General features: G+C 41.9%; 1 protein-coding gene across 10 annotated transcripts in view; it reads left to right on the top strand.

Annotated features, from left to right (window-relative positions):
- Positions 1-23,701, top strand: part of NF1 (neurofibromin 1) — a 393,675-nt gene that overhangs the window by 105,027 nt on the left and 264,947 nt on the right. For all 10 annotated transcript variants that reach the window (XM_033922537.1, XM_033922541.1, XM_033922536.1 and 7 more), the window contains 4 exons: positions 3,025-3,159; positions 7,025-7,138; positions 12,374-12,453; positions 23,191-23,314. In XM_033922537.1, coding sequence (XP_033778428.1) covers positions 3,025-3,159; positions 7,025-7,138; positions 12,374-12,453; positions 23,191-23,314 — 453 coding nt within the window. The remainder of the gene's footprint in view (positions 1-3,024; positions 3,160-7,024; positions 7,139-12,373; positions 12,454-23,190; positions 23,315-23,701) is intronic.

Genomic DNA, 23,701 nt, shown 5'->3' with positions numbered 1-23,701 from the left:
AAGCTCTAATGCAGGCTTACTGCAAGATATATTAGTGCATCCTGTAGTAGTTTCCCTGTTTGCTCATGCTAATCATACGCTATATATTTTTTGGAGGAGGCATGGCATGGAAACAGACTGGGTGTGGAAGCATTATCTAGTTAGTGTTCATATTAGAGCATGCCAACTGGATAATGTGGAAATAAGTTTTAAAACCAATAGAAGGGAATATTTTTTTCACTCAGAGAATAGTTAAGCTCTGGAACGCACTGCCAGAGGTTGTGGTAAGAGCAGATAGTGTAGCTGGTTTTAAGAAAGGTTCAAACAATTTCCTGGAGGAAAAGTCCATACTCTGTTATTGAGAAAGCATGGGGGAAGCCACTGCTTGCCCTGGATCAGTAGCATGGAATGTTGCTACTCTTTGGGTTTTGGCCAGGTACTAGTGACCTGGATTTACCACCGTGAGAACGGGCTACTGGGCTTGATGAACCATTGGTCTAACCCAGTATAGCTATTCTTATGTTCTTATGACTTAACTTGGGAACCCTTAATGCCTCATAATTTGGAGACAGTGAGACCCTGATTCTGCAAAGTGTGTCCCGATTTTAGGCAGCTGTAGGCGTCCTACAGCTGTCTAATCAGCCAATCGGGATGCACGTTTAAAAAAAAAATGCTCCCCAGGCAGGCCGCTATATTGAAGGCGTCTCCGGGAACCTAGGGAGGCCCGCAAGACCGCCTAAGCTCGCCTAAGGGTCTTAGGCGAATCTAGGCGGCCCTGCGCGTCTCCCTAGTAGAGGAAGAGAGCTTACAATGTAGGCCAGTAAAATGCTGGTCTACATTGTAAGTAGATGCGGCCCCTATACTTATCGCGGCAAGGGATCTCTCTGCCGCCATAAATATAGCGGCTGCAGCCGCCTGTCAAATCGCCGGCAGGAGGGTGCCCAACCCCTCCTGCTGGAAAGCTGCATCCCTTCCAGACCCCCTACGCTAACGACCAATCAGGCCTTAGACTTAGCAGGGATGGGCCGGGAAAGGGCAGGCCCGCCTCATTTCGACGAGGCAGGCCTGCCAGATGGATGGCAGCAAGACATGTCTGTCCGACCAACAATTTAGAGGTTAGTTGGGGGGGAGGTTAGTTGGGGGATGTTAAGGGGGTCATCGGGGGGTGGTAGCGTGGGGGGGGGTCAGCATGGGGAGTCTGGAGGAGTTGCGGCTTTCCGGCAGGAGGGCACCCTCCTCCCCGCGATCGGGAGTTTCGGGGGGGGGGGGGGGGGGCGTTCCGGCAGGAGGGGTTGGACACTTTCCTGGTGGTGATCAAGAGTTTCGGGGGGGGGGGGCGCGGCCTTCCAGCAGGAGGGGTTGGGCACCCTCCTGTCGGCAATCTGATAGGTGGCCGCTATACTTATTGCAGCAGGGAGATCCCTTGCCGCAGTAATTGTAGCGGCCGCATCTACTCTAAACCGATTCTGTAACTGGCGTCTGTAACATGGACGCCAGTTACAGAATCGGGGTTAGTGTAGGCCCAATTCTGTATAGAACACCCCTCCCAGGTGTCCTATACAGAATCGGGGCCTAAGTGCTCCCATGTAAATACTTGCTTTTTGTTTTTTTGTTTTGTTGTTTTGGGGGTTTTTTTTATTTTTTTTTTTGCAAGTCTTGTGAAGTAATTGAAAAATTAGCATTGGACCTGGAAAACTAAAAATAGAAAGAGCCTTATTTTATTTCCACTGTAAAAATGAGCTTAGTGCTCACAGGAAAGCCCTGCATTACGACGTTAAGCCCTTTTTTTTTCTTTTTTACTGTTGAAAGGGTCCCTTAATTAATTAAGAAGTTCTCAGTTTCATAGTTTTGGACTTTGTTATGAGCAGTCCTTGCTTCTTTCACAAATTTAAGTTGTAGTTTTGCAAACTGGCCAGGCACCTTAGGAAAAAAGGATTTTTGTTTTCAACTCACTGTAAATCAGGGATCTCAAAGTCTTTCCTTGAGGGCCGCAATCCAGTCGGGTTTTCAGGATTTCCCCAATGAATATGCATTGAAAGCAGTGCATGCACATAGATCTCATGCATATTCATTGGGGAAATCCTGAAAACCCGACTGGATTGTGGCGCTCAAGGAGGGACTTTGAGACCCGTGCTGTAAATGGAATAATTATTACTGTTCAATAATTATAAAGAAAGACATTTCCAACTTTGTTTATTAAATATAGTCTTATTTAAATGGAGGGGACACTAGCTAGTAAGCATATTGGTAACAATGCTCTAACACTATGCCCTTAATCAAGGTACTTGTTGAAGTCTCTGTCCCAGTATTTTACCACTGAGATAGGTAAGGACCTTTAAGGGAAACAAGTGCTCTAAAAATAACCAATTGGTCTGTGACTCCCAAAAAATATCAGTCCTTGGATTTTTTTTCGGTCCCAAATTGCAGAGGAATGAGCTGAATATTTTAGGCTTTTTTTTCCCTCCTCCAGTCCCACAACATTAGTAATACTCCATTATTTCCATTATAAATAGTGTTTGTGTCACTCAGACCCAGTTTTTAAAAATAATTAAAATTGCTGACCAGGAAAACTGAGGGGGGTCTTTTACTAAGGTGCGCTAGCTGATTTAGCACACGTTAATCTTTAGTGCACGCTAAATCGGCTAGCGCGCACTAGTAAAAGACCCCCGTGTGTCCTAAAATCCATATTTTTGGCACATAGAGGTGAAATTTGTTTCTTTGAGTTTTAACACAGTGCAATCTATTTTAAATCTTCGTAGTTATTCACTAATCAATATAATGTTCCTGTAATAAAATTGGGCAGCAAACTTGTAAAATCATAATGCAATTTTTTTATAAAACATACTAAATTATGGAACTTTTCTATGGATGGCATAGAAGGAATTTGTATGATCTTTGGACCTGAGCTACATATACCAATGCTTACATAGACTGTTTAGATGTTTTGATCATATTTACTCACTAAGTTACAATGGTTAAGTGTTCTTAAATGTGTTAATTTTGTGTAGTTCTTTGTATTGATGAAGTGCTGAAATTTTTCCTCAGAGTCTTACGTTCAAAGACAAAAGGACAAATCGTAAATTTAAAGACAAGCCTACAGACTTGGAAACTAGAAATTTTAAGTACCTGCTGCTTTCTATGGTAAAGCTGATTCATGGAGATCCAAAGCTTTTGCTTTATGTGAGTAAATCTTGTGTTTAAAAGCATAGTTATTAGCTACATGACAATTGTGAGGGCTGCAGGTAGGAAGATGATAAAATACAGTTCTGCAGTGCAGCTTTTACTACTGATGATAGAGGAAAGCATGGAGAGTCCAGCTGAAATTATGTAAAGACCTCCAAAACCTTATTCCCAAAGAGAGGATGAATGGACTATCAAAACAATTCTAGTCATGTACTCTTTGTTTTGTTTTTACACTTTCAGAATGGCTGAAAAAAAAGTGATGCTTGTTCGTACTTGAGAGCAGTTAGGGGACAATTATATGAGATAGGTGTGAACATTTACATTCTCCTTATATGCATAAATGTTCAGAATAATGACATTTGTGTGTGTATATGAATAATAGTGAAACACTAAATTTCCAGAAAAAGCTAGAAATCTCTCTGAATAAACATTCAAACCAAAAAAACAGGTTTCTATACCACAACTTAAAAGTTATGTCAATTTTGTAAATCCAGTGTTCATTCATTGAATGAAGCAGGATATCTGAGACCTTTCCTCTCAACATTGACATAACTTTTCAGTTGTGGTATAGAAACCTGGTTTTTTGGTTTGAATGTATATGAATAATGCCAAAATTCCTCCTAAGCACTATACTACAAGTACCTGCTTAACATGTACAAGGGGTGCTGAAATGCTCCCAGCCCAATCAAGAAGGGAATGACCTGGAGCTTTGAAACTTACAAGTTATTCCACATGTTTAGACAAAATGCGCCAATGGTGCTGAACTTAGGGGTAAAGTTTCTGTATCCCTTCCAAAAACTACTCTGATGTCTGGTCACTGAAATACTGCTCCGCTACTGCAATCACCTCTGAAGCACTTGAAAACTGTCATCCTTTCAAATTCTTTTTAAGGTTTGGAAACAGAAAATAGTCAGATGGAGCAAAATCTGGCGAGTAGGGTGGATGGTCTATGCACTGAAACCCCAGCTGTGTCAAAACATCTATCGTTTTGTCAGCCTTGTGAGCAGGTGCATTGTTTTGCAAAAAAAGAACTCTTTTCCACAGCTTCCCTCTCCTTTTTTCTTTCAATGCCTCCTTTAATTGGCACAGCAAGTTACAGTAGTATTCTGTACTAACTGTTTGGCCCTTTGGAAGTTGGTCATTACAACACCATCCGAATCCCAAAACACTGTGGCCATGACCTTTCCTGCTGACTTTAGGGTCTTTAATTTCCTTGGCCTTGGAGAACCTGAGTGCCACCATTGAATGGACTATTGTTTTCTCTCAGGATCATAGTGGTGTAACCAAGTTTCATCAATAGTAACTAGTCATTCCAAAACGTTGGCACCAACTTACTGAAAATGCTGTGAAATTAACTTGGAAGTGTCCGCTCAAAGCTGTTTCTCATCAGCTTTCAAACATTTGGGCACCCTCTTGACTGAAAACTTTTGCATACTCAGCTGCTCGTGGATTATACAGCCAATACATTCCCTGGATATCTGTAGTGTCTCAGCAATTGTTTTAGCTGATATTTGCCAATCTGCCAAAATCAGGTCATGGACATGGTCAACAATTTCAGGAGTTGACACTGTTTGAGGCCTCCCAGACCTTGCTGCATCTTTGGTCTTGAAATGTCCATACTGAAAGTTTGCACACCACTTCTTCTGTGGAGTATGATGGGCATTTTTCATTCAATGTTTGCATTATAAATACATGGATTTCCTTTGGTGTTTTCTTCTGCAGGAATAGGAACTTCATGACAGCTCAGAGTTCTACACTTATCAATTCCACACTTTTTGTTGATATGGTTCAATCAGTGATCAAGTTTCAAGTTTATTCAAGTTTTTGATAAAACGCTTATCCGAAGGTACAAAGCATTGTACAAAATTTTTTTTTAAATAACAAGGAGACAAACTGGAGACCAATTAGACATGCATGACTAATAATAATTCTTGGGCTGACTAACATGCTTAAGCTACAGAAAACAATAGGAAAGGGGGGAGAACTACAATATTTAAAGAAAAGGTACACAGAAGGGAAATACAAGAGGGAGTAGGGAAGCAGAAGAATTGCTAGGAAACTGAAAAAGAGAAAAATTTTAGATACTATTAAGGTAAATATATATCATATTGTCAGTTAAAGGCATCTTTAAAAAGAAAACACTTTAAACTGCTTTTGAACTTTTGCAGATTTTGTTCAGATCTTAAGTATAGAGGAAGGGAGTTCCAGGTCATTGGGGCGGTCACTGAAAAGATAAAGGTGCGACGAGTACCGATTATTTTCAAAGAGGGAACATTAAGAGTGTGCTGTGAAGTTGATCTGAGGGCTCTCGGAGAGTCGTACGGAATCAAGAGTCTGTCTATGAAAGCTGGGGCATTAGTTTGTATAGTTTTAAAAGTCAGAAGAGCAATTTTATATGTTATCCTATGTATAACAGGCAACCAGTGAGCTTTTCGCAACAGTGGGGTTACGTGATCAAATTTATTAGATCCTGAAATAATCTTAATAGCTGTGTTTTGGATAAGTTGAAGACGTTTTATATCTTTTAGGCATATCCCTTTTAATAAGGAATTGCAATAATCCATTTTGGATCTTACAAGAGAGTGGATTAACAGTGTCAAAACATAGCATTACAATTCTGCAAACTGGCACTTTGTAAAATATAAAATATTACTTTCTTCAGCTATAGTGACAAAATGCTCAGAATTTAGGAAATTGTTTGGGCTGAGAACATTTTAGCACCCCCTTGTATAACGCATATGTGTAAGGGAGAAGGTACAAATGGGCGGAGCACATGTAAATTATAGAATACTATAATTTATGCACATATCTGGTATTCAGGTGCTACCATCAGGAAATGTGAGACCACAGAAATAGGTCTTTGAAGCCAACTTATATTTTGTGGGTTATACACACCAAGATGAAGTTTATACGGTCAGAGTCTAAAATTAGATTGAATGTCACAAATTAATCTGAGATCCATTTACATTCAACATGGTATAAAACTGTTATGGCCCAGGGTCCTCTTTTATGGAATGTACTGCCTAGGCAACTTAGAATGATATCATCTTATAAGTTATTTAGACACCAATTGAAAATATGACTGTTCCAAAAATATTTAAGGTTAGATTAAATAATTGTGATTTAGCTGCTATTGATGATGATTTAGAGAACTGGTAATTGGAAGGTATAAAATTGATTGATTTTATGATGTTATATTATGCTGCTGTTATTATGTGGGCTGCCTTGAACTGAAAGGTAAAGCAGAATAGAAATGCATATGTCAATGCTTTTTTTCAGGAAGGAGGTGTGTGAAGATGTAAATGAGAAATGAGTTTATTTTAAAAATAAAAAAGGCCTGTTAACGTAAAAAAACAACAACAACATAAAAGCCTTGGCTTAAACAATGAACTTTTTTTTAAAGTATATGAGTTGCTATTAACCTATGAAATAATTGTGACACCCATTACACCTGTAACACTAGAAGGAAAAAAGAGACACGTTTTTACTTAGGTGGCAATGTCATGTGGTGTCCCATTCATTGTTTATAAAGCAGTTCAGATAAAAGGCCCCTACCCACCCCTCCTAAAACAGTATGTGAACATTATAGGAGTTATTTACTTCTTCAGGAGCAACTTAACAATATCATGAGTGCTGTTAGGAGAGTTGCTGTTAGGTAGGAAAGGAAAGGCTCTATGGGATGCTTACTGCTGATTTTTAATGCATGTTGTTTGATAGTATTTTGTGATACTGTTTTTGTTGTAATCTGTTTTATAGCACACAGAAGGCTGAATATAATTTCTAAGAAAATTAATATATTAAATCAGTCAAATTGCATACTGTACTCTCTAATACTTTTATTATTTTTTGTTTTGACACTCAGAACCCAGGCAAAGTAGGACATGATACTCAAAGCAGCACTTCTGAATTAATTACAGGTCTTACACAGCTTGTACCACAGTCCACCATGCCAGAAATAGCGCAGGAAGCCATGGAGGTAAGGGGCACTTTTCTAAACAAAATTTTTTTGATAGAAGAAAATATGTGGTCCATAACTTCTGTAATTTTTCAGTTTTATGAAGAGGAAAAATTTTGTTCATATTAAAGACAGTGCTTTTTGCTTTGCCTTTTTTTCGTTTGTTTGTTTACATTCCTGTATGGTAGTGCTGCCCGATTCAGAAAAAAAAATTCCGATTCGATTCAGCCTATTGAATCGATTTTTCGATTCGATTTGATTTTCCTGCCCAATTGGGTATTTTTAAAAAATCATCCTGGTGGGTTTATTTTATAGCCTCTTCACCCCCTTTGCCTTCTCCTAACCATACTGGTGCCATGGTGTAAACAAAATAAACAAAAAAGACTTTTCCTCTCTCTGTTAAATCCTAGCTCACGTTTGCGGTCTAACACCAGCTCTGGCAGGATATACTTTTCAAATATGACATATTGTAATCACAAAACAGAAAATAAAATTATTTTTTCTACCTTTTGTTGTCTGGTCATTATTCAAATCTTGTTGGTCCCAGGCTCTGGTTGTCTATTGATAACTTGCTTGCCAGGGTCTCCTTCTTTCTCTCTGCTAACCATCAATCTTCTATCTCTGTCCTCTCCTTCCGTTTCCCTTCTCTCCCCTGGAGGTCTGGCATCTTTCCTTTTTTTCATCTCCATCCACAGATCCACCTTTTCTCAACTACCCTTTCATTCAGCATCTCTCCCTCCTTCCCCACCACCCCAGGGTCCACCATCTTTCCCTTTCTGTTCCTTTCATCCCTAAATCCCATTGTCCACCATCTCTCTCCCTCTCCTCCGTTTTTAGACCCATTATTTCTTCCCCCCAAAGTCTGGCATATGCATGTCTCTTTGAACTCCCCCACCTTCCCTCCCTCCCTCTATGTACTTCTACACGAGGGCATCCTCCCCTGAAGGCCCACACCTCACCCCTGAAGGCCTGCCTATCCCCCCTGAAGACCTACACCCCACACCTGAAGGCCTGCATGTCCCCCCTGAAGGCCTACATGTCCCCCCTGAAGGCCTAAACCCCACCCCTGAAGGTCTGCCTGTCTCCCCCCCCCCCCGAAGGCCTACGTGTTCCCCCTGGCCTACCAACATCTATTTACCTAATTTCAGCAGCCTGCAATGTTGTAGCTGGCGGGAGCGATCTTTTCAACATTCAGCCTCAATGCTTGCCTTCAGCTTTCGCTTTCTGTTCCCCTCTGGCTTCCTTCAGGCTGCAGTGGAAAGCGTTGAACTGTCTGTCTTTCACAGTACCTTGCGCCACTCTCCTGGTGAGGTTGCCCTGGCCACCATCACCCATCTGACCCTTGCTCTTCTGCAGGTACATGACAAATGAGTTGGGCCACAGTTGTTTCTTGGAGCTACTACGTCTCGCGAAGCTCGGGTGTGCTGGGAGGTGGATGTGTGTGGGGGGGGGGAGGCTATTGCCGCTGCTGCTTTCTGACATCAAGCCCCTGGCGGTGGTCACTGTCTCTCCACTCCACGGCGCTCACCTTCGTCTGAGCCGTGCCTTCCAGCTGTCTGCATAGGTAGTTGGGCCCGTAGTTCAGCACTCGCACCACCGGTGATGGCTGTAAGCCGGACAGCGCCTGCATCCTCATGGCATGCCCAATTTCTACAGGCATAACAACAAAAATAAAAAAAAACAAGAGGGAAAAATGTTTCCCATTCCCTATCACAGGCTCTCGGGGGCCATGGAGTCTCCGTCATAGCAGCAGGCTGTTGCTGACAAACATACCCCTTTCTAGTCTGCCGCTTTCCACTCCCAGCACATTCAAGTCACCTTGCGCCTAAGCCATGCCCCATCACCTCAAAGCAGCTGATTTTTTGTTGTGGTAAATCGATTCAAATCGATTTAACCGAAGTGAATCGAATCGTGAATCGGGCAGCACTACTGTATGGTCAACTGATTTAGGCAGTTGCTTGACCATACAAAAAAAGATTTTTTAAAGATATTTAATGGGATTAATATATTGTTTCATAAACTCTTTATCACTGACATCACTGGTATAAGAAGTGGTGCAGCCTGGAACTTGTCAGTAGTTCTCTGCCTCTAGAAGATAGTGACCATCTCGAGGCTCTAAATTTTAGCCTCTGAACTTTTGATTGGTATGGCTTCCTTTCAGTGGTCCCATGGGGCCTCTGCTAGCTGGAGTGAGTACTTTTATTCTCTTAGTCTTCATCCTTCACTTTCTCTTCCATTCCATCTTTAGGGCCTTTACAAGACCCTCCACCCACCTCCCAAGAAAAGAAAAACATTTAGCCCTTTGCTTAGTACTAGGTTTTACAGGCCCATGTAGCCAGTAAAGCTGTTCAGTGGAGGAACAAAAAAGAGTAGAGGCACAGAACAACCCTGGGAGAGGCATTGGGGATATTCAAGCCTGGTGAGTACAGGTTGGTATCCTATGAGGGAGAATGAACATAAGAATTGCTGCTGCTGGGTCAGACCAGTGGTCCATCGTACCCAGCAGTCCGCTCACGCGGTGGCCCTTAGGTCAAAGACCACTGCCCTAACTGAGACTAGCCTTACCTGCATACGTTTTGGTTCAGCAGGAACTTGTCTAACTTTGTCTTGAATCCCTGGAGGGTGTTTTCCCCTATAACAGCCTCCGGAAGAGTGTTCCAGTTTTCTACCACTCTGTGGGTGAAGAAGAACTTCCTTACATTTGTACGGAATCTATCCTCTTTTAACTTTAGAGAGTGCCCTCTCGTTCTCTCTACCTTGGAGAGGGTAAACAACCTGTCTTTATCTATTAAGTCTATTCCCTTCATTATCTTGAATGTTTCGATCATGTCCCTTCTCGGTCTCCTCTTTTCAAGGGAGAAGAAGCCCAGTTTCTCTAATCTCTCACTGTACAGGAACTCCTCTAGCCCCTTAACCATTTTAGTCGCTCTTCTGTGGACTCTTTCGAGTAGTACTGTGGCCTTCTTCATGTACGGCGACCAGTGCTGTACGCAGTATTCCAGGTGAGGGCGTACCATGGCCCGGTACAGCGGCTTCAACTTTTTAATATGGGCACTGCACAATCTTTATGCTGAGTGGCAGGTGCTACGGGGCTTGTGGGAGCCAATGTATTAGCATCATTGTTTCCTACTGTTCTATTTCCGATTGTGGTGGGGAGTGGGGATTTTTTTTTTTTTTTAGTACAGCGGAGGGATTTTAGAACCCTCTGGTGCCAGGTATCAAAGGCTCTTCTGTTTCTTAAGCCTCCCCTGTTTCAGTGGTGCTGCGTTTAGGAGCAGTGTGTTTGGTGAGAAAAGTGGCCATTTTTACTACATTCCACAAAATTCTTGCAGGCTCATCTTTGGGGGTTGGAGAATAAGTAGAAGAGTGCTTCCTCGGCCCCTGTAGGAGAGCGTGGTCCCTATATTGTAATCTGAGCCTCATTGTTACCAGGCCCTTATGGAATGCCTTTGGAGGTGCACTCTGATTTTCCATGATCTGACCCGCCAGGGATCCATCTTTGGTTCAAGGGCCACAGTATGAGCTTGGAGGCACCTGGGCCTTGGAGTTGTGTTGCCTGAGTAGCTAAGCATCTAAAATTTCCCAGAAGTGGCTCAGGGGACAAAAGAGCTTTGATCTCTCTTGTATCTGCCCTGGAGGACACCTGGGCAGAGGACAGAGGAGATAGTGGGAGTTCTCTCCAGAAGGGAACTCCTTGGAGCCCAAAGAGTTCTCCCCATGGTGAGGCTCTTCAGATGTGCTGAAATATCCTTCATTAAGTATCTGGGAGGAGATAGAACCTCAGAGACTTCTGGAGGACAAGGCAAAGTTTTTAGCAAGAGGCTTTGGAAACAAGTCTCGGGCCAATACTGCATGAGCATAAGGTCTTCGTCTGACCCTTTTAGTCAAGAAGTGTAAGGATGTTGAGAGGGGGTGATAGATCTTCTTCGTCCTCCAAACTTGTGATGGTCAGTGGGTTTTCAGAGGTTCAGGTAAGGGGCAGACTCCATCTGTTCCCCCAGAAATTGGCCTTGTAGGTTGGCCAAAGAGGCTGTGTTCTGGAGTTAGCAGAGTCTTAGATGTCTTAATGATGTCCCTTTATGACTCATTTTTTTTCAAGAAGCAGGCTGTTGCAGAGCAGCTGTTGATTCATTTGGGAGCTGTAAAACTCTTGCCCATCCAGAAGCAGGGGCAGTGGTGATACTCTATTTACTTTGAGTTTCCCCAAGAAAGAAGACATGATTCATCCCATTCTGAATTTAAAAGTGGTCAGTGCCTCTCTGATGGATCCACACCTTCATATGGAGACATAGAAATTTCTTTCAAAAACTAAACTAAATTAAACTCTAGACAGTTTCTAGTTCCAAGCTTCATTTTGGACCAATAAACAGAACAAACGCCTTAATTTTATCATCCAAGAAAGGCTAGTGCCAGATATAGTAGTTAGCAAGAGATGTTCATTAGTGGACTTTGGATGGATCCATAGTGGATGTGAAAAAGAATAGATTTCAATATTTTCAAAAAGAGAAGTAAGATGTTCCCTCAAAGAAGTCATGAAGTATGGAATCCCAAAGGCTGGGATCCGCATATGAGAAGTTGCTTAATGTTTTATTTCTCTTGGACCTGGGATTTCGAATTGGTCATGAAATGATGATCTTAGACTTGTACTGGGTTGATATTTGGCTAGTTTTTTTTAATGTAGATAATCAAGAAATAGAAGATACCAGGTTCTGAAAACTAGGCAAAGTAGTTTGAATTCAATTTGCTTAGCTATTGGCAGCCAGTACAGCTTGAACAGAATCAGAGTAATATGATCTTAAGATATCCAAAAAGGTAGGAACGGTGATGGCCAAAGCCAGAAAGATGCTTGGGTGCATAGGGAGAGAAATGGCCAGCAAGAAAAAGTAAATGATAGTGCCTCTGTATAAATCTTTGATGAGGCCCTTTTGAGAGGACTATGTACAATTTTGGAGACCATACCTTCAGAAAGATATTAATAAGATGGAGTCAGTTCAAAGGGTAGCTACTAAAGTGGTCTGGGGTCTCCATCATAAAGAATATGGGGGACAGACTTACTGACTTCAATATATATACTCTGGAAGAAAGAAGGGGAGAGAGGAGACACTCCTAATTCCCTCTTGCTTGTAAAGTACCCATATGATCAAGAACAGGATTGTAATTTAGATATTTAATATTCAGATAAAATTTATTTTTGCCTTGCTCTTTCTGTTCTTTGAAAGCTTGCTGTTTGAGCTAAAAGCTGTCTTCTGATTTTAGGCCTTGTTAGTTCTTCATCAGCCGGAAAGCATTGAACTGTGGAATCCAGATGCCCCAGTGGAAACCTTTTGGGAAATTAGGTGGGTGACTAAAAAGTTGATGTTGCTGCTGAGCAACTGTGTGTTGCTAGTCTGAAAAGCCTTTTCATGACATTGAAGACACATTTAAAACTGCAATGGTGTAGTAAGGCTTTCTATTTTATTTTTAGTTTCACTTCATTTTATGCAACTATACAGCTTTTGCCCACAAATCATGGTCAAAATGTCCAAAATCCCATCTGTACCAGACATACCTCAAACTGACCCATACATAGACCACCTCCTTTTCCACCCCATTCCCCTCCTTTTCTAAACAGATATATAGAAACATTATTATCATCCAGGATCCAACCTTTCTCCTCCCCTTCCTTTCTAGCTCCTGAAGGGAATGGGAGTGACTTTCATAGTGACCGACTTCTTAATTTTTCTGAAATACATTTGTTCTTTTCCTCACTGTGAATCCCCACCCTCTTGTACACAGAAAACCCAATATGAATGCAGAATTCAGCTGAACAAGCTAATTAGAGGTGCAGGTGTGTGTATTCTAGGCCTCGGGATTGACCTTGAAAGAAAGAGGTCATAAGATTAGACCTGAAGAATGGTACTATAAACAGGCATTTCTATGCTTTTCTGAACACTTTTTCTAATGTAACTTTAACAATCCTATACTCTTTATATAGCTGCAATAAATAACTACCTTGAGCCCCTCTTCCCAACTCCCTCTTAGGCTCCCATTAGTTTCTCTCATGTCTGTTCCTTGTTCTGTTTTTTTCCTACTAATAGTCATGATGGGTCATGAGAAGTGCAAATGAGCTATCTGTGTCCTGAAGAGAGATATGCATAGTTATCCACTGCCTACTCCTCTGCCCATGAATCAGTACTCTCCAATTAAAAGTTTTGTTAGTAACATTAGAACTGGCCCAATCCAGAGTTTGACTAAGCATATGAAGGAGATAAGAAAAACAAAGGAAGGTTTATGGTTTCACCGTAGCTACTTAAAAAGGTATCTGAGCTAATGAATATGCATTTTCCTACTCTGTACACGTTACTCAGAAACCTATAAAAACTGAGTTCCTAGTCTCAACAAAGGGGGAGGGGGTCTTGCACTCTTTGATACACGTTTCTGTGTTGAGAGGGCAGTGCTTCCCCAGGAAAATTTTTGTTCTCTTGCCTCAAAATATATTTCTGGGAGTACAAATCCCAAATCTGTCTTTGTATGTTTGACTCTTTTGTCTGATATTGTGAGCTGCTTATATGTAAAGCTTGTCTTGAGAAAACTTTGTATGCTATATGATTAGTGTTCATTTTCTAGTTTGTACAACCTTTCTGCCTATCAAGGTGTATGAGACCATAAGCTACCCAGAATAAAAAAGAGAAATAACAGAAGAGAATTGTAGTGAATTGTATCTGTGCACAGATGTTATATGAGTGTATATATTAGGTACCGATTATGACTGAGATAATTGCGTAGGACCCTTACACTCAGAGTTCACTGCTCTCATCTAATCTTTAATAATTTTGCATAACTCTCCAAACTCCCAACCCCCCACTGACAAACTTAACAGAACCACACAATGTAGAGCTATGCATGACCTGTGATTTCTTTTCCCTCCTCACATACCAGACAAGTACTAGAGTCGGGCCAGGAGTCATTCCTCAAGTAGGCCTGAAAGGATGTCTTCTTCTGAAACATATCCCTCTTATTCTTCAGGGCATGTGTAATCTGGTCAAATATCATCATCTTCCGAACCTTACAGATCCATTCCCCATATGCACAGTGTCCAAAAGGCTTCCAGTTTTGAGCAGTTGTGAATTTTGCAGCAAAGAGCAGCTGTAGAATCAACTTCTTAAATTCTCCCTACTTCTTTGCTTCCTCTTCCATTCCTAACAAAAAGCCTTAGGGAACAATCTAATAACTAGCCCAAATTTTTTCTCAATATCCCTCTTATCTCCTCCCAAAAGGCCCTATCACACCACATCCTACCATAAATGATCAAAGAAAAAATCATCTTCAAACCCTTTCCAGCAAGTTATGCTTGCTAGTCTCATAGGAAATGTATGTTACCAAACCAAAATCCTACATCAGAATTGTTTTTCCAGTTTGATTTTTATGGTTGTCTGCATCTTGCTGCATTTGAGTAAGTGGATTCACATTCCAACCATTGTACTGTGGATTCAGGGTATGCTTTGAGGCCTGTTTGCCTTTATATGGCAAATTCTAAAACTTGATTGTTTGGGGTTTGAAGTGAGTCGCTTCCTCAGCAAGGTGGGAAAGTCTGTTGGTCACAAATTTGAATTTTGGCAGGCAAGTTTATTGGTCTCAATTTTAAATTCTGCTGAGAAGGAAGCTGAAATTTAATTGGAACAGTTCTGACTCTGGAAGGGGGAGGGATTTTTCAAGGTTATACTCTGAAACTCTGGAAGGGAAGAGAAGGATGTTTGTACTCCTGCTTCCCTCCTCCAAGAGTTTCAGAATATGACCTACAAAAATTCTTTACCCCTTCAGAGTCAGAACAGTTCCAACAAAAATTGTCTCATTTCCTGCCAGAATATAAAATTGTGACCAATAAACTTTCTTGATGCATGCAACAGATTCCATTGCATTGGGTTTGTATCTAGGAATCTCGGTGTTGAGTGAGGATGCAAACAAAATCCCCAGTCCTTTCTATGCATCATACTGAGAGTAAAGAGATTGAGACAACTGCCATCCTGCCTATCAACTAGCACCAAAAAAAGAATGGCTCATGATTGAGTAGATTGGGGGGACAATATCAGAATACAGCCATCGAGACACTTCAAGTTGTTCAACAGAATATCCCCATTCCTCCTGTATACCAAACGTTGTTGGTTTTGGCAGAAAGGTCCACTCCAGACAATGCTAATTAACCATCTAACAATTATTGCCACATTGATGCTGACTGCATAGACCCCAGTGTTGATGGCATTTCATGCTATCCTGGAGACTATGGTGATACCTGGAGGTATGGAATCTGCTGAGGCGTCAAAGGGAGTCATCATCAATGTCAGCCTCTCTACTGCCCATATCCAGCACATTGCTGGAAGAAGCTTCACTTGAACATTAGCTTACATTATTGTCTAGGCTCCAAAAGTTGAGAAGAGCCCTCACAGAGGCCTATTTATCTAACCAGGTTTATATTTAGTCTTCTCCAACAGAATATTTTTTCAGAAACAGAGTCTTAAGAGTACTCTGATCAGAAGACTGGGACCTCTCATTCACAGATTTTTGTAAAGGAGATTGCAGAGACCATTTCATTTAAGCAGAGCTTGGGGGAGAAACACCTCTAATTTCTCAAATTATCTCCCCCCCTTAAAAAAAAGAGGTATGACATTGTCTCTGTTCAAAAGATTCTTATAAGAATGAATAGATGAGAATAATTCTCAAGATGACTGACTACAGGATCCAGAAGGTTTCTGAATTTGCAAAACAGCAACTGATTCAGCCAATTTTTCCTGCTATCTATCAGGTACAGCAAAATATCTTTTTGGCTGGAGGAGCAACACAAATCAATCTCCAGGTCTACACTGAAGTTCTTTAGTTGCTGATGCTATACTGAGCAAAATATTGGTGAAACCCTAGAAGTGTACTAATGAACTTCAACATACCAGTCATCTAATACTTGGAACCACAGTATACTTGGCAACTCTTTAATCCTGCATAGCCTCAAAATTGTCCCATTACTGATGAACAACCAAAGAGCCAAGTAGAAATGTGTATATCAACAAACAGAGATAAACTTGTTTCTGTATGGAAATCTTCCAGGAATCTAGAATGTTCTTGCAAAAAATAAATAATTAAAATCTATCTATATCTATATACATTTTTAGGGGACATTTTACTCCATGCAAAGGATCATGCTATCATGGTATCTTTTGGAAATGGAGTAGAGATTGAGCATCTTCAAGTTGGGCTGTTTTCACTTCTGCTTTAAGAGACCTACAGATGTTGGCATAGCCCAGATGCCTTGGCTATTTACTGGACCGAGGCAGTCCATTGCTTTTTCACCTGCCCATTTAATAGCCAGGGCTAATAACTTAAAAAATAAAGAGAGGGAAGATTGCTCAGAAGCAAAGTTTGGTATTTGTCCTCATAAAATCAACCTAGAAGGTAGTTTCTCCCAAACATAACTTTATATGGAACTGAGGTGTGACAGTACTGATTGAGAAGTCTCACGTGTGTTATATACTGATCTAGACAGCTATTAGAGCTTTGTTTACATTTTCTCTGGCCCATTTGCCATCTGATGATTTCATCATCTTATGAGCATTGTGCATTTTGCTATCCTTGGAGGTCACCTGTTAAAAGTAAGCAACTTTGCTTTAACTGTAGATGTTGTATAAATCTTCATTTCACCAATATTTGATAAATATTAAGCATATCTGTCCATACATGCCAAGGTTACTGTTAAAAAAAAAAAAAAAATTGATGTTTGATAAGTTTTATCCTTAAATTTATTAGTTCTTTCCAAATGCTTTAGAAAACCTAAAGGTAGAATTTCCTTGTCAGCTGTAGAACAGAAATTAGATGGTTATGTTTGTTATTCCAGGACAAGCAAGCAGCATCCGTCGGTGATATCACCGACGGAGCCCCGATACGGACCACTTTAAAAGTGCATTGCCACTTTAAGTCTTTAGAAAGTTTGCGCGAGTGCCTTCCTGCCCAACATAGACGCACGGTCCCTCAGTTTTTTAGTTTCCGCAGAGCTAAGAAGACGCGTTTCAACGACTGTTGAAATTTTTTCTCTCTCGCTGCCTTCCTGCTCTCATGGATTTTTGACTTTTTAGTCATTTCTTTCTTGTTTTCTTTTATTTTGTTGAAATGTGTAAAAAAAAAAAAAAAATTTTTGTTTTTTCCCTCTCGCGGGTTTGGCCTGGCGGGGCCTGTTCGACCACCTTGGCCTCAGATTTTGATCTTGCCAGGGCCGTTTTTCCATCGATGTCCCGCCCGCAGATAGGTTTAAAAAACTGCGGACATTGTGCTCGGCCCTTCTCACTAACTGACCTGCATCGCTGGTGTCTCTAGTGCTGGGGCCTGAGCATCATCCGAAGACTTGTTCCCGCTGTTCTTCTCTACAAAAAGGGACATTGAAGAATAGCCTGATCCAACTGAAACTTCTCTTTGGTATTGTGATGGAAGGAGACTCAACACCGCTACTGACATTGAGGGTGCCATCCAAGTCGACACCGCAGCATTCAGCACTGACAGAAACAACTCCGATGTCGCAACCTTCTGTATGTAAGCCAGCTAAGAAGCCTTCCCCTGCCCCATCTGGCCTCAGGTCAAAGTAGCAGTGAGCCAAGTCCTGCCGACCTCGAGAAAGCCCAGAAAGCGCTCTGCTCCGATATCAGTAAGTGCCTCGTCATTGGCCTCCTCATCGCCGGAGCATAAAGCTGCACCGAAGGTACCTGCAAAAAAGCCAGTGGTATCGGTGCTCTCCCTCAAGCAAAAAAATGATAACTTGCTTAGGGAGGAACTGGGTGAGCATTTCCAAATGCTGGTGCCGACCCAACTTATGCTCATGTCGACACTGACTATCTCGGTGCCAGTCTGGTCTGAGTCCATGACACTGGCTGCACTTTCCTTTGATGCTCTACCAGTGTGGAGCCATTCAACATGGGAGTCGATTCCCCCAGCTCCCCAGTGCCAGTCATCCTCGACACAGACATCTCCAGAGGCAACTCCGGAGTGGTCCCAAAAGGTGTTGCAAAAGCGGAAGCATATTGAGTCTTTGACACCGAGTCTTCAACACCATCCACATTCCGTTCAGGATTCTGACTTGTGGGGAGACTCTGAACAGGATCCTCTTCTCTCTGAAGATGTAGGTTCTTCTGATGACTCACCTCAAAGTTCCTCTCAGGAGTCTTCTGTTTTTTCTGAAAAATCAACTTTTTCCAGGTTTCTTTGTCAAATGTCAGAAACTCTGTCCATTCCACTTGAAGCTGTCTCTAAACATTCTAAACAGCTCCTGGAGGCTTTGGATTATGATCAACCGCCTAAGGAACTACTCAAGGTTCCCCTTCATGACATTTTACAGGAAACTTTCTATAAAAATCTGGACACACCACTTTCCATTCCTGTGGCTCCTCGCAAATAAGATTCTCTGTACAGAGTAGTTCCTATTCCTGGTTTTGACAAACCCCAGCTTCCACGTGAGTCCCTCCTAGTGGAGTCCACCTTAAAGAAGTCTACGGGGCTAGTGTTTACGCATCTGTACCTCTTGGCAGAGAGGGTAAAGCCATGTATTGATTTGGCAAAAGCCTTTATCAAAATGCCATATTGGCCAACTGCTCTGGCAACTATAATTTTCATTTTTCTTTTTACCTCAAGCACTCGATTAAACAGATTTTACTTTTCCAGATGTGCCAATGTAGTATTTAAGAGTCTTTATGGGGTCTTTTCTCCATTATTTCCCCTTTCTTTCAACTCTCATTGACCTCTTTCTACTAGAGGCATACATAAATTTAAACTAGTATTCCCTTCTACTATAGGGATTCAAATTTTAGGTAGACTCCCATTCTCTGACATTTACCATGGTGAAAATCTGGAATGATCTCCCTTCAGAAATCGGACTTCTTTCCTCTTTGACATGTTTTAGAAAATCCCTGAAAACATATCTGTTCAATAAAATTTTAGATGACAAATAAGAGATGGTAATAGATGAACTTTCCTGTCTAACTATTGTTCCCTAATATTACTTTGAGTAAACTTTTGTTAAGCGGTTTGAGTCCCTCTGGGGAATGACCCGGTATATAAGAGTAAGGATTGGATTGGATTCCAGAACACAAACTTCCTGCTTTTCAACACCACATTTCTGATCTGTTTCAGCTGAGGAAATATATGGTACATTTGAACTTACCTCCCATGCTGCAGCCATGTCTGTGGCCATGAAATGTCTGGTTTGGCTTTGTGTTTCTGAACTTGACGTGAACCATCAAGATAAGCTGGCAAATGCTCCCTGTCTTGGAGATGAGCTTTTTGGTCCCTCCATGGTCACAGCTACTCAGAAGTTGTCCGCTCATGAAACCAGATGGGACACTCTGCTTAAACCTAAAAAGAAGCCTCCACCTCCTCGTCCCTTCTTCTTACCAATGATGGTTTGCTGCTAAGCTTGCAGCTCCTGCACAATCTCAACCTAGAAGGCAGAAACAGCAGACTTGTCAACAACCGAAACAGGCTGTTCCCCAAAAACCTACACAGCCTTTTTGATGTGTTTCTTCAGGGCATAGCCACAGTCAGCATTTTACAGCCTTTAACTCAGCCCATCGGAGGCCATCTCCAACTCGTTGGGAACTCATCACCTCAGACCTTTTGGTTTTAAACATCATTCATCGGGGTTGCTCTCTTCATTTTCACACTCTACCTCCAGATCACCTGCCAAGAGAGTCTGTTTTGGACCCTGCACAGCCCTCTCTTCTTCTTCAGGAGGTTCAATCCCTTCTCCTGCTGAATGCCATCGAGGAAGTTCCTCCGTCTCAGCAGAACCAGGGATTCTACTCCCGTTACTTCTTAGTTCCAAAGAAGATGGGAGGACTGTGACCCATTCTGGATATCAGAGATCTCAACAAATTTCTAGTCAGGGAGAAATTTTGAATGCTTTTCCTTGCCCTGCTTTATCTACTTCTAAATCAGTATGACTGGCTATGCTCCCTGGATCTCAAGGAAGCCTACACACATATTTCCAGTTCATCCGGCTTCCAGGAAATATAATAATAATAACAGTTTATATACCACAATACCGTTAAGTTCTATGCGGTTTACAGAAGATTAGTGGGGTACAAGTTGAGTTGACGTACAATTTGAGTCAACTTAAGGGATGTGGGAACAATGGGGAGAAAGGGCAAGAGAGGGGAAGGAGGGAAGTGGGTCAGCTGTCTAGGTATTTCAGGAATAGGTGAGTTTTGAGGCGTTTCCTGAATACCTCATAAGTGGTGGGCAATGGTAGTTGTTCTAGGTCTTTACCCCATAGGGCAGCCTATCTCCGTTTTCAAATACATCAATGTCACTACCAGTACAAAGTCCTTCCTAGAGAATGACACAGTGGCTGTTAGCCGCTGCTAGCCCCGGGTAATCCGTTGAAACGGTGGAAGAAAAAGTCGTCGTCGCCATGGGTACAGGAACAAGGCCATTCACCACCCCATGGAGCGGTGAATGGCCTTTTCTCCGCAGTTAAGGTTGGGAACGTGCACGGTCACTGATTGGGCATCTCCCTCCTTCCCTCCCCTTACCATGGCGATTTTGTGTGTGTGTGTGTGGGGGGGTGATTTTGTGTTGGATTATTTGCTTCATCTATCTGACTCTGGGCTAAAATCTACATCTGTCAGAGTCCATCTGAGCACTATTACACGTACCAGTTGAGGGAAAGCCTCTCACTGCTCATCTGTTGGTTTCCAGATTCATGAAAGGAGTTTTCAGTGTCAAAGTACCTCTCAAATCTCCTCCTGTAGTCTGGGACTTGAATGCTGTTCTTTTCAGGTTGATGAAGCCACCATTTGAACCAATAGTCACCACTCATCTCAAATTTCTCACCTGGAAAGTTGTCTTTCTTATTGCTCTCACCTCTGCCAGGAGGGTCAGTGAGTTACAAGTGTTGGTGGCAGATCCACCCTTCACAGTTTTTCACAATGATAAAGTGATTCCACGCATGCATCCAAAGTTTCTACTGAAAGTGGTCACGGAGTTTTATCTCAATCAGTCAATTGTTCTGCCAGTGTTTTTTCCTAAGCCTCATTCTCATGTAGGAGAAACTGCTTTGCACACTCTGGACTGTAAGAATGCTTTGGCCTATTACATCGACAGGACAAAGCTTCATCATACTTCTCCCCAACTCTTCATCTCATTTGATCCAAACAAGTTGGGGCATCCTGTTTCCAAGAGAACGATTTCCAACTGGCTGGCTCCCTGTATCTCGCTCTGTTATGCTCAGACTGGATTGACACTATAGAGTCACGTCACTGCCCACAAAATCAGAGCTATGGCAGCGTCTGTTGCTTTCCTTAGATCTATTCCCATTGAGGAAATCTGTAAAGCTGCCTCCGGGTCCTCAGTTCATACATTCACTTCTCACTATTGTCTGGAGTCTTTCTGCAGACGGGATGGGCACTTTGGCCAATCTGTATTACAAAATTTATTTTTCTTAGGCCAACACTCCCACCATCCCATTCTTGTTAGTTTGGAGTTCACCCATCAGTGAGAATATGCTGCCTGCTTGTCCTGGGATAAAGCACAGTTATTTACCGTAGCAGATGTTATCCAGGGACAGCAGGCAAATATTCTCACAACCCACCCACCTCCCCGGGTTAGCTCTTAGCTGGCTTATCTTAACTGAGAGACCACGCGCCTATGTTGGGCGGGAAGGCACTCACGCATGCGCGGTGTGGGCTATCGTGAATTTTCTAAAGACTTAAAGTGGCAATGCACTTTTAAAGTGGTACATACCGGGGGTCCGTTGGTGGCGTCACCCATCAGTGAGGAATATCTGCCTGCTGTCCCTGGATAATACCTGTTATAGTAAGTAACTGTGCTTTTGGGAATGAAGTTGCTGAAGAACACAATGAATCCAAGAGACATTAAATAGAGTGAGGTTAAGTTGCTTCTTGGAAGACTATAAGGGGTGTCAGGTGAAAAGCGCGCCGGGACAAAGGCGCGAGTAGACAACTGAGCACAGCGCGGAGGTGCGCACCGAAGAAAAAGACTGTTTTTAGGGGCTACGATGGGGTGTGTGGGGGGAATCCCCCACTTTATTTTATACAGATCGCGCCGCGTTGTGGGGAGGTTTGAGGGGTTGTAACCCCCCACATTTTACTGAAAACTTAACTTTTTCCCTGTTTTTAGGGAAAAGGTTACGTTTTCACTAAAATATGGGGGGTTACAACCCCCCAAACCCCCCACAACGCCGCCGCGATCTGTATTAAGTAAAGTGGGGGGGGCTCCCCAACAAAACCCCCCGTCGCAGCCCCTAAAAACAGTCTTTTTCTTCGGCGCACGCCTCCATCTTGCGCTCAGTTGTCGGCGCGCGCCTTTGTCTTCCGCATTACTGTCTATGAACCCTATAAGGGTAGGAGGAAGAGCTTGAGTTGATTCATCATGGAAATGAGAAAAGTGATAGCATACTTCATAAAGGAGGTTCTACTCTGAGAGACAATGTCTCCAGATGGGTTTGTTTTGTGGATACTGTGATAGCAATGAAACTCACTCTTAAGTTAGGATATATAAAGAATGATCTCAGTCTCTCAAATTTATTGCTGACATCATAGTACTTATATTGTTCCAGAGAGAGCTTACTTTTGGAGTTCATAGTGTATAATATGTATAAGCAACTTATCATGATATGCTTAGGAGTGGTGGTGTGGCGTTAACTCTCTCCTTTGAGGAAAAGAGCAAAAGTATTGAACTTAAATTACATCAGAGAGATAATCTGTAATTGTAAATCTGAGATTCATGTGTAATGATTGCTGGTTGTAAACAGGATTGTAGACTGGGTGAATTCTACAGCTTCCTGCTGGTTCTAGTGTCAGGACCTGTTTAGTAGCATGCAGAGAAGGTAATGACAAGCATTTTGACTCTGATTTCTAGATTTCATGCCTCTGCTTTGGTACTCTGCTGCTTGCTTTTGAGGGAAGCAAGGAAAATGGATATCATCAATGAATATAACTAAAGAATTTTCCATCTTCTACCCTTTCCATTCCCTTTTGCAACTGAAAATAATAGTTCACCAAACTTATTTAGAATTTGTACTAATACAGATTTTTATGTCACTGCAGTTCACAAATGCTTTATTATATATGCAAGAAATTAATTGGCCCCAATATGCAGAACAGTACAGAAATTCTCAAGTGGCTACGAGAAATTTTAATCTGCAGGAACAAATTTTTGCTCAAGAACAAGGTAGGTAGAGGTGAATGTTCCTTTTTAGTATCTATATTAAGGCCTCCTTATTCTGGTTTTAATGAGAAAACTAGCTGAACAGATAGCATGGCGATTTTGCTTTTAAATTTGCTTACAAAATTTGAAATAAGGCTTTATGGGACAGGTATATTGAGGTCTATGAAGGGTTGAGAACTTCAAAATCAGTAGCCTCCTTATAATGATTTGATTTTGGCAAAGGAGGGTTAAAAGTATATAGTGGGAGTCTTAACACTGGACCATTCCTCCCTTCCACAGATTTCTAAAACTTCTTATTACAATATATTTCCTCTACTCTTAAAAATGTTAATGGTGGAGGGATGGAGGAAGTGTTAGGGCTAGTCCTTCTGGGAACATCAATAACAGGAG

This window comes from Geotrypetes seraphini, chromosome 15, assembly GCF_902459505.1.
Source record: "Geotrypetes seraphini chromosome 15, aGeoSer1.1, whole genome shotgun sequence".
NCBI lineage: Eukaryota > Metazoa > Chordata > Amphibia > Gymnophiona > Dermophiidae > Geotrypetes > Geotrypetes seraphini.
Note: the sequence above shows the minus strand (reverse complement) of the source record. Positions and strands in the feature narration are given on the sequence as shown.